This window comes from Synchiropus splendidus, chromosome 15 (assembly GCF_027744825.2).
Source record: "Synchiropus splendidus isolate RoL2022-P1 chromosome 15, RoL_Sspl_1.0, whole genome shotgun sequence".
In the NCBI taxonomy this organism is placed as follows: Eukaryota; Metazoa; Chordata; class Actinopteri; order Syngnathiformes; family Callionymidae; genus Synchiropus; species Synchiropus splendidus.
The window spans coordinates 4,291,712-4,303,748 of record NC_071348.1 but is presented as its reverse complement, the minus strand read 5'-3'; the positions used below and the strand labels follow the sequence as shown (position 1 = coordinate 4,303,748).

Genomic DNA, 12,037 nt, shown 5'->3' with positions numbered 1-12,037 from the left:
CGGAGGATTGTGAAGTTCAGGTTTTGTCATGCAGTCTTCAGGTCTGGGGCACCCGTCAACCAGTTAACCCTTTGTAGCCAGCAGTTTCATGACTCATTAATATTGGGGTGCAACATACATTTTTTTCGCCTGTAAATAATTTTAAGATTTTTATTTACTTATAATGAGTTTCTTCAAGTAAAATGAATTCCCAACTATGAGCAGGGTTTGTTTGTGGAACGTAGCGCTTGGCGCTACATTGTAGCTCGCACCTGTTTTCTAATGGATAAACTTGACTTGTTTTATTTGGACACCATGACAACCACAAATTCTGTTAGTTGCCTGTCTGGTTTTGAGGGTCCAAATTAGCGTCAATTGTCTGAGATGAATGACTGGATTGACTGCGATTTATACTTAAATAAACACCCAGTTTAAGGGATTCCAGAGGGCTGCAGAGAAGATGTAATGTTTTGACGTCATCATTGCCGTTACCAAGTGGCTTGTGTTCTCTTTTCGCCATTTAATTACGCTTCTTTTCCGAATCCCTGTTTACGTTATAGCTAGAGAATGTGATTTCTGAGTGTGTTCCGCCTTAACTCCACCCAGCCCGCCAAGTATTCTCGCCCCGACTATAGCGAAGTCTTCAGGAAGGCCATCACCTCATAGAACACGGAAGACGGGGTCTCATTGTGGAGATCAAGGTCAAGATCAAGAGTGCAATTTTCTGCTTCAGTGATAGAGGATTATGTGAAGTGAGATTTTGAGGATCTGCCAAGTGTTGCACAACCACCCTTAAATGCCAGCGGAGGTTGTAACAACATGACACAGTTATTGCTGTGGATTTTCCGTGCCAGTGGAGATAGGAATGCACCGACGGTTTCCCTCAGTTGAAGTGAGTGATGACGTGTTCAGCAAAGTGAATGTCATGTTTCCTGAAATGATACCACATCCGACGCCACGATGCTTGGCGCAGCACTACTCAGCTCGTGGCTCCCTACGAAGAGGAGACCCCACCACAGGTCCATCGCCGTGCATCCATTCCTTCACCAGCTCTCTAATAAAAGTCAGCCTGTGTCGTAACCCATTAGGGCTGATTTATTTGATCAGATTCGTATTATTTCCTCAGTCCAAACCCCATGGCACTCTCCTCCCACCAGTGATTAAAGGCCGTAAATCAGAGGCAGGTCCTGTGTAGTGTTTACTCTGAGAGCCAGGCAGCTGCAAGCTGTTTGAGGCCCTTGTTTCTCCCTCTGTTTACCTCCGTTCCCATAGTAACTGCCCCACCATCTCTTGAGTGTCTGGAACTTGGCCCAGGGCTGTTTTGGTTACGTTTGAAAGTTTTTAGCTGCTGTGTCTCCAAAAAAGCTCACAGTGACTTCACCCAGCGACGAGCGAGCGCAGCTACGTTGTGAGAGCCAAGAAGGGAAAGGGAAGGAAAAATAAGAGGAGGAGATGAAGGAGGGAGGGACTGAAATCTCGGGGTAGGCAGGCAACGGGTGGGGGGAGGGCAAAAAGCCAAGAGCATTACATCATTGCTGGAGCCGACTCAGAAAGGGAAGGATGTGAGTCAGTGGACACACTGCACCTCTCTCTCTTTTTGCTCTGCCTCTCTTGGATGGAGGCCAACCTCCTTGTGTTAAAGTTCCTCGTACGGCTGTGGAGAGTGGGGCAGTAGAGCTGAGTACAGTGTTTAAAGCAAGCGTGTCAACAAGTGCTGGAGATGAGTAGAGATCCCAAACCTGAAGAACTGACCAAGATTTAAATGTCAAACGTGACTGTCAATTTCAGAGTCTCCATGGAACATTTTTCTGGCCTTTATCTGGTGAAATGACTCTTGATTTACCTTCTCGCCTTTCTTCATAAAGATCAGAGTTGTGTATATTGTTTCCAATCTTCTGGAGACCTCCCCCTGAAACATGGTAATAGTGCAGTCGTTGGGGTCCAGCTGAGGTGTTTCCTGCATCATGTCAGGATGTTGGTGAGGTCTTCCAGGCATCCCCAGCTGGGATTTGACCCACGGAACAAGCCTGAGAGATCATGCTGCCGTGTTGGCCTCGGAATGCTACAGTGTTCCCCCGGGAGACCAGCGCCGTCAGATCACTGGGCCCCCTTGCTCAAGCTGCTGTGCCAAACCCTGAGTTGAAGATCATGGCTGAACAGTTTTACTTAAAAAAAAAAAACTGAATCATATCGATCGCCATTGAAGCACGAGTTGGAGCAGAAAGATAATAAGAAATATAACAGATAGTGAGATGAAGCCGAGCTTCATGAGCAGCGAGGCGGAGTGGGGTGGCAGGGGTTCAGGGGCGGGGATTATGGAGAAGAGCTGAGAGCCAGGCACTCAGTAATGTGAGAGTGTGTGGGGTCAGGGCTGCGCAGTGTCTACCTGCTTTCCCCTGAGGCTCACAGCCCGGGCTATTATCAATCCCCTCAGTGGAGCCACGGCCTGTCATCCTTCACTCACACAAACACATGAACCCGCACACTGGCCAGAAGACATGAAACATGGCTGCTGTGGTGTCGATTAGACTGCTTATGTTGTTTATGTATACAGTATCTGCAGGCCTGGGAACTTAGGTGGGAGGTGATGTCGCTGCCATGATGGATGGTGAACCGAGCCACACGGGTTGATCACATTTTGAAGCCATACAGAACAGCAAAAGGTTCTAGTCCCTTAAAATCTTCCCCTGAATTACCAACAGCTTGTTCTTATTACGTTAATCCAAAGATGACTCCAAGAATAAAGTCCATTCTAATCTTTATAGTAATAGAGTTTTCTGTCTTTCACTTATCTCCACTTGTTTCATGTATTATTCCATTTCCTGGTATTTTGAGATTTTTTTTCCGCTGAAAACTCTTCAGTGTTTCCCTGATCTCAGAAGAGGGGGTTTGAACTGTAGAGCAGTCTCATTCTCTCTCTTGCAAGTGACCCAGCCGAGTGATTTGCTGTCTTAATCCGAGTAATTGGGTTGTCATTGACCAGCCGATTTTTTTGCTGCCCTCACATTTTTACCCCATTCCATTAGCATGCACAGAAGACCAGGGCGTCGTCATCTCTGACTCAGAGATGCAGAGAAGCGGCTATACCTGGAACATGCATGTGATCTAATGCATTAGGAAATAGATTCTCAAAGAAGAAGAGAGTGACACACCCACTTCTCACATCCATGCACTGGTTTGCTGCTGTAGAACAACACCACAGTGGCAAATGATATCGGATGTGATTCAGTCCCCCTATAGTCACTCTTCAATCATATCACGCATCAAATATAGGTGTTTCACCTATGTCGACTATGTCCACTAGTTGCCCTGCTTCACAATATCATGGAACAAGGTGAAGAAGGAAGAATTATTCCCTCAAGTTTTGCAACAGCTATTTATCCCCACGTCAATACAGTTAGTTGGTTAGAAACCTGGTTGTTTCACTAGGCTCAGAGCGTTTGACCTAACTGAACATGTTGAGCTTCACTACAATGCTCACCTTGTTCTTATTTAACGTTAATAAGAGAGAAGTGAGCTAAAATAGTGACTGACTATCTTAAGAAATATTTGTATGTAAACTCCTGTCTTTTGCTTAACCTTTCTCTGGCTGAATATAATTCTAAATATATTCGCCTTTCATTTGGGGTTAAACATACAAGAGATTCGGGGAATTTGTTGGAATCTGGACCAGGTTGCTATCGCTAACCTGGGTGCTAGTGAGGGGAAGCGTGTTGAGCTGCACTGCGTACCTCATTGTACTTTCATGACTTTTTCCCATGTGGAAATGTTTGGATACGCTGTGTTGCTCAGATGTCATACGTGCTGTTAAATAAGTGTGATTGTGATAAATTGGGACGTTGGACAGAAACGACACGCCGTCGGGATGGTAATGATGGTGTGTGTGCAGAGCAATCTAAAATGTCTGGAGCTTAAATGCACATATTTAGGGCTGGAAAAATACAGGTATTTATTCAGGTGGGGGACCATTTGCTCCGGTGCACCCCCATATGGTCATCACTCGTTCACTCCTCACCATTACGCTAATCCAGACTGTGTTGTGGTCAATTTAACCTGCCGAACACAGCTTACACAAACGCTTCTTGTTTTCTCTTGTCAGCCTCCAGAGAACTGTGGACCCACGAGGGGCATCACCCAAATGATAAAAACGAACCAGATGCAGGTTATAAAATAATACTGCTTTAAAGTTCTGGGCTTGCAAGAGCTGCTGAAAGCTTTGGGGTGGAGCAGCAACCTGCAGCTGGGATTCTGTTTTCTGACAAGTTGGCTTTTTTTGGTGGCATTTGTATAAATGAAATCACTGTGCTCTGTGCAGTCACTAAGACAGGACTGCTGTCGGTTGTTGAATCACGGCCTGGTCCTCATCAGGGCGCGTGATTTATTGAGGCGGGCGTGCGTGTGGACAGGTCCGCTGGTTCCTGCACACACTTCTGTGGTCGCTCGAGGAGATTTTCCCCTCCAGCCTCCCACCACAGACTGGGTTTCTCAACCCACTGTCACAATCTCCCCAGGCTGTTATGACACAGTTTACATCATCATCGTTCATCATGATTCCGACAGAATTTTTAGTCATTCTGAAAACTTTAAAAATGCCCATAACTTCTCTCTAAACCCACATATACGCATGGGTTGCTTCCTGATGCTGCACCGCGAGACACTTGACTTTACTGTCAAATACAGCTACAGTACATATTTCTTTATGACAGAGAATACTTTAATTTGCCAAATAGAATTGTCACTAAATATTTTCTTTACAGCAAACTGCAAATTGGGACACTCCCATTTTGTTAGGTTTTATTTCTATAGTGGTCACGTTTCCATCTGTCAGTCTTATGGACTGAACTCTGCTAGAAAAGCCAACATTTTCCCAATCTCTCAGCTGCTTCTGTATAAGCTCTGTTTCAGGCTTTTATGATGCCATGTTCCTATTCCTTCCATTATTTTAGCCTGTAATGCTTGTTTGTCATGAGACTGACCCATTAGTAGCAGTGTGGTTTATGAACACAAAGCTTATCTTCTCAACACTGTTATTAACTTCTCCATTTGTGCGAGTTTTTGATGCATTCAATGGGGAAGTTGTTTCACTCTGACTGTGTATGACAAAGCAACTCTCTGACATTATTTCTGAGCTGAAAAGTGAAGGTCTTTTTGTGCGTCCTCCCAGGCCTGTCCCCGGATCCCTGTCCTCACTGTTGCACCTACGAAATAGACAGAGACAGCCTCTGCCAGCCTCCATGCCTGGAACCCTGCCAGACCCAACAATGCCTGGCTCCTCTGCTGTGCTGATGCCTGTGAGTACACAATAGTGCACACAAATCACTCACGCATGCAGACCATCCTCTCGCATACTGTTACGTATAAACAAACGTGGCACTTATGTTCGCCAGGCTGCGTTCTCGGCTCTCTTCGCTTTATGACTTTTCCAGATTTATTGGGGCTGTTATCTCTGGTGGAACTCGCTGAACTGTCCTCGGAGTTTTGATTGTGTTGTAATTAAGCCAAAGAGATTTGGAGGGAATCGGGGAACGATATCAGCCTGTAGGGAAATCTCATATCAGTATTTTAGTGCGTCTGCATATGCTCTCATTGTAACCCAAGCCGTTCCTGTGTTTATTGAATGAGAAAAGAAATCCCATGTTTATTAAATTATGAGCAAAGTGATTTGGGGGAAGATTGACGGTTCAGGAAAAGGGTGCAGGTGAGGGTGATATTTTTACACAAAACACACTTAGTGCAATTACGGCTGTGTGTCAGGTTCGAGGCTTGATTCTCAGTGGACAGGAGGGGGAGGGGCCGTCCATACCAGCGGCTGGTGGGGGGCACTGCCGCGCACTCACTCACACAGATGCAGATAATCGCACAAAGACAACTTAGTTGGTGCATACGCTGCTCTGCAAATGCAGGTGACCCTTCACCCTTGGAAGCTCATGCAGTCGCTCCCCGCCAACGTGACACTTGAGTCGCTTATGAAAGTCAAACGTTTTCACGCTCGCATACAAGCACATCCTGCGCTAGACCGGGCACAGAGTTTTCGATCTGTAAGGTCGACTCAACCACACTATTATCAAAAACACACACACACCCGTGTTTCACCAGCTTCCTGTGTTAAGTCCCTCCATGCTGGCTTCCTGTTTTGGGTCAGCTCCAGTTATCATCACACAAAGCTGAGCGGAGGGCAGCCTGTCATGTGAAATCAGACTCTCGTGCTCTCCCATCACACACCCCCAAACCTAAGCTCGCCGAGCAGAAGGGCATGTCAGGTTTTCAATTTCATCAATTCAACTTGAACTATATTGAAATGGCTTGATTTTGAGTTCAACTAAAGGTATGGATTTTTTTATTCTCATATCACCCGTCACAGTTATTGAAGGGCTTTTGAGAGGAAATGTGTGACACTATTTGGAGTAGATTTTGCACATATAACAGCTCAGCAGAGGTTGTTGTGCTGTTGGTCTCTGAGTCAGTTACTTTAGTTCGTAGGAAGTCAGTTGAAACTAATGTTGACGTTCTTCCACTGTCAGGCATCATCGCAGACCTGAACTCGACTTAGTCAGCATCTGCTCAGGTTAAGGAAATACTGTTTTGAACATGCTCATCGTCTGTTATACGCAGCAAGTTAGGTGGCATCGAGTTAGAGCCACTAAAGCGGGGACACGGATAACCATCATCAGTTGGTTTCTATCGTGACGTTGCGTCTTGCAGACCAAGAATGACAAATGCCGGATTGTCCAATCTCTCATCAGACATTCTTGAGGTGTCAGGTGTGTTAAGAGTGAATTTGTCCATTGGATTATCCCACTGATTATTGTAAATTCTCAATATTTTTGATCAAAAATCTGTTGTGGGACAGCTCCCGCCTTGAATTGTGACATGCAAAAACGCTTGCGAAACTGTTCATGTTAAACATCATAGTAAGATCAAGTGAGCGCACCATGGTTAGCCTTTTAGGCCCAAATAGTACACAGTTTAGCATTTTATATCAGTTGAAAATGAGTTATTGAACCTGAGAGCAATTTACCACTGAGGCATTTTGTCTTTTAAAGCACATATCAGATGTGTTTTGTGCACAAGCTTGCTATATTTTAGGGAAGGAAGAACGTTGTAAAGCAGACAATAAGGAGAGAGGTCTTTTAGAAGTTGCTGTATCTTAGGCCTGAACTCTGTTCATAAGAGAGGAGGGGTATTCTGATGTTTGCTGTGTCACATACAGCCACAATCATCGCGACTTAAACAACAGCTCTGTCTGGCAATGTGTCCTGCTCATACGTGTATTGTTGTTGTCAGATGGAGAGACAGATATCCATGGGAGCCAACATGATGGGCATGCAGGGTCCCACCCACAACAGCCCCTGCTCCTCCGCTCACATTCCCTCCATGCACTCAGAGGCCAAATTGGTGAGTAGATACACGTTTTTCATGCTCAAAATCATACTTGTTTATTAACAAACACAGGCCTTTATCCTTCCACGAGCTGTGCCAGCGCGCCACGCTCGCAGGTTCGAGTGGCTTGTTTGGATTTGATCATTGAGTTTGTAATCAAAGCTGAACCTGCCAGCGCAGCGCTGCAGACTCCAGCAGGAATAAAAGGCTCCTTTATGTGGATGTGGCAGGGCTGTGCACCGACTGCCTGATGTATATCTTAATGTACAGAACATGTTTTGTAGCTCCTGCAACTTGTTAGCGCCACTTACAGACAGTGGAGGAAAAAAAAAATCCAGTGACCTCAGCTTTCACAAAGAAGGTAGTTAGAGTTGTGGGAAGCGGAGACGACGAGTGAGGCGTTACGTTCCTGGTGTAGTAAAAACAGAAAGAGTCCACCGATGATGAATCTGAAATAGATCACTGCCGGCCCACTCTGAGATATGCCATGATTAATACTGAGCAACAAAACCGTCACGGGATGTAAATGACCGAGGCCGGGAATAAAAATGAACTCGCAGAATTGAGAAAATGTCATCAGGTATATATCACAGAAGTCGTGTGTAATGAGAAGCACTTGCTGCTCTTCAGTGTTTGGAGTGATGGTGGAGTTTCCTGGCGGGAGAGAGAGAGAGGAGTTAGAGGTCATTAGAAGAGTTATTGCTCTGATAGAGGAGCGCAGGAGCATTCCCAGGGCATTTAATCCTCCCTCTTCCTCCTGCTCTCTCTAGATTGATCGTCTTTGTAGTCTTTTGAATCTCTCCAACTGTTCCTATGGCAACATGCTGCAGTAACACAATATTCGTGTATTAGTCTTATCTCTCCTCTGGCTGTCGTCCAGACACATCTTACTCTTTTTTTTTTTTTACTCCCCCTATCTATGTAATTGAATTGTAAATGCCCTGTTAGTCCTCCTATAAACATATGCACTCACTTAAATGGCCACAGGCCTCTGGACCATGCACCTTTCTGGTGAGCTGCTCACATGGCACAAATGGGGATCAATTCTGATTTTGATCCCTGATGTCTGAAGCCTGACTGATGGAATTCTTCGATATAGGCAGAAAGTGAGAGTGTAATCGCGTGATCAGGGTGTGATCTCCAGCGCGGCTTTCATAAGCATAGAAGGGGTCTCTAATGTCTGTAATATCCGCGAACGGGACGGGTCGATAAATACGGCCGTGCTATCAGATAACTGGGCCATGATCAGGCCCATGTGTCCCCTGCGACGTTCCCCGTCCGGCTCTAATCGCATTAGCCCGACCATGTTGACTTTCCGCCAATGGGAAATCTCCTCACTGTAACCCCACACCCTTGAGGCTCGCACCGTCTCTTTCTGCTCAAAGTTTACATTATTGGAGCCGGAACAGGGATTGAGCGAGGTTAGGGGAAATGAAAAGAGAAAAGTGTCGATATCGTGAGGCACTAAACCGCCAACGAGGTGAAGCAAGTGGAGCGCCTGGTGGAGGACAGATAGCTGAGAGCTATTGAGGTCAATGGGTCAGCTGTAGGGTCTGAACCGGTTAAACAATCTATGTGTGTGTCCGGCGGAGAACAGTGCAGGCAGAGAAAGAACACTTTTTGGGCTACTGGCTGTTGTCTTGTGGTACATCTGAAGCCAACCAAACAACTAGCAAGAAGACGTGCTCTTGCTGCTGCTCATCGCTGATATTTCTGTGGTAACTGAGGCCATTGTAGCAAGATTAACCCTCTCCTGCCAGAGAGAGCTTGTGGAGGACCCAGAGCCCGGCCTAATGACTGCTAATTGATTTTGCGGTGGGCCAGAGCAACAGAGAGGCCTGTCTCTGGTGTAAATAGTTAATGAGCTGAAGAACTGCTGTGGCCCCTTGGGGACTCATATCTCACTCAAAGCTTTCTGTTTGTGCTCTGCGCGACCATATCTGTGCATCAGCGTCCATCTTTGTTCCCCTCCATCTCATACTTTGTCTTAAAGTGCCATCATTTAAGTGGCCCAGCAAAGGCTGATGGTGTAATAACACACTCATGTTTTGGAAGTGTTGCTGAGATTGGACGGCTTTATTAGTTCTGGTCCAAGTTTTTTTTTCTTCTTCTTAAAAAGCCCTGCTCTTGGTGCTGGGTGCGGTTGCGTCCTGTTGTGGTCAGGGGAGTCGACTGGTGCGTGGTGGGTTAGAGGTTGACCCTGGCAGTGCAGAAGCCAAGTTGCATAGAATGCTGGCCAGTGCATGACATCACCACTCGAGCGAGTTCTCAGCCAAACCTCACAGACATCCACCGACAACAATGTTTCACTTCTGCTGGGATACAGAGCCAGAAAGGACCTCAGGTGAAGGAGACAAGTCAAATGCAGCCACGTTTTTTTCTTTTACTCAATCTATATTTGAATGGAAAAACGAATTATTTGGCTGCTATCGCTCCACACATTCTGGCAATGACCTTATTTGAACTTCATTCAAATGCTTTGCTTACACGTTTATGTCACATTAGATTGAAGAAAATATATTAAAGAAGATAATATTTTGGAGAGCAAAGTATATATTAGATCACCAACTAACCAGCCCTGGTTGTGAATGGTCTTTATCCTACAGAATCAGAAGTGCCTTTCACCGTTGCCAGTGGTCAAAGATTGGTCCACAGATATCTTATCTGTCAAACATGCAAAAAATATTTATGTCTTATTATGGGTCTACATCCTCTCAGACTATTGGAGTTGAGCCAGATTTAAAGTACCATAAGTCGGTGGTCTCAAGTTCAGAGTGTTTTGTATTCAAACAAGCACCTCATCTTCACTCTCTATCAGCGGGTGCCACAGTTAGTCAGCCTCCTCTACCATTACTTAACTTGATCATCATCTTGTCACACTGCTCCAATTCATGTCATGTTTTGCCACCTTCTCTCACGGATCACCCCAGTCCGTCGACTCTCCCCATTCCACCATGCCTGCACTCTCTTCTTCACCTCCCTTCGTCTGTGTCCATAACTCCTCTTCATTCCCACTACAACTTACTACATCATCACCAAACATCAATCCGATGAGACTCCTCTGAGCTGATCTGGTCTCTCCTCTGTCACTATTACACACCTCAAATGTGTTCTACACCCACCACCATCACATGACTTCCCCCTGCAGAGCCACACTTCCTAACTTTTGAAGGGCTTAGCATGCAAACAACATGAACGATGAAGAAATATTTTACCCCTTTTTTAATGGTGTCAGATTGGATGCAGGCCCAGCTAAACCTTCTTTGGATAAAACTGTCAGCTGAACATTTATATTCAGCGTTTCTCTTGACACTTTTTGTTCACATGAGTGATCGTATTTAACACATCCACTTCTCTTATCAGATGGCTTCAACAAACCATCTGTTACTTTTCAATTAGCCTCCATGACTTGGCTGTTTTTGTGTTGCTTTCACGACCGGCCGGATTTGAGTTTGCAGCTCTCCTACAACAATTTGTTATTTATTAACTCCCACTTTGTCTATTGTTTACATTGTTACCAAGCATAATAAATGTGTCACTAAGCATGTAGCTGCGGTGAGGGCTTTTTATGAGGTAAACAATAGTATATGTTCCTGAATCGCAGCTCTCTTGGCTGTGGAGCTGGCACGAGTCGAGCGGCTGACATAACTCTTGGCATGTTCTAAATGTAGTCTTTTTACTTGAGGAGGGGAAAAAAACTCCAGGTCTCTTAAAGACACATTTCATGGTACACAAGGGGACCAATAATCTAATGCTTCGTAAAAGACAAATGTAGCTTTTTGAATCATAGTTGTTATACATTTCAATCAGTTTTATGCTTGAGTTGAATTCATCTGTTGTTAGAAATATCAATAGAAAACATCTCACAAAGAGGCTCCAGATGTTTGAAAGTGGCAACAGTATGATTGATTTAGCGATCGGTCGGGTATGAAGTCATTTGTAGGCAGTTAAACCATTCAAGAGTGTGGTTACGGCACACTCTTCCACGCGTTCTCACAATAGTGGGATGATCCTGTTGTGAGGAGGAGCTGCAAACACAATAAGAGTTGAGGTTTTGTAAGCAACATCTGTATGAATGGCAGCATTGTCGGAGTATGATGTCATTGTGGCGGGACGGTGAGCTAAGAGCACAGCTGAATCTGCACGCTGCTTCGCTCGTATTTGTTCTTTGCATTGGTACCATTCCTGGCAGCCGTTGCCCTTGAAGTCACACGCATGTGACCAGAGAACCACGAGTTTGGCATTGCTTCTCGAACATGAAGGGGAAGCGGTAAAACATGTGGAGGCTGTGATAACCGTCTGACAGATGAGGACACGTGCCAAGGAATACTTTCTTAGTGTGTGAGTGAGCGGACACACAGCTCTTCATAGAGAGCGTCTGGACTGGATGAACATGTGTCTGCCAGTTTATCAGAGTTGGACCCGCACTGAAGATGCCCCCTGTGTCTCTTGGCTTCCTCGACGCTGCCGCTGCCAAAGTGTTTGATGTGTTTGAACCCGCCTGCAGAAAATTACCGGACAATAAATTGACATATGAGGAAAAGGAAATGTTGTTAATCGCTCACTCATTAAGAGGATAAGATGGACCTCTGAGGCCTTTTATGAAATGTGACGGGAAATGTGTGTGATCAAGTTTCAGATCGTCACATCGGTTTGTCTACTGACCACTTGTTGGTTT

General features: G+C 45.3%; 1 protein-coding gene across 6 annotated transcripts in view; it reads left to right on the top strand.

The window, feature by feature from the left end:
* creb5b (cAMP responsive element binding protein 5b) overlaps positions 1–12,037 on the top strand; it is a 45,136-nt gene that overhangs the window by 19,727 nt on the left and 13,372 nt on the right. For all 6 annotated transcript variants that reach the window (XM_053844147.1, XM_053844146.1, XM_053844143.1 and 3 more), the window contains 2 exons: positions 5,144–5,270; positions 7,264–7,374. In XM_053844147.1, coding sequence (XP_053700122.1) covers positions 5,144–5,270; positions 7,264–7,374 — 238 coding nt within the window. The remainder of the gene's footprint in view (positions 1–5,143; positions 5,271–7,263; positions 7,375–12,037) is intronic.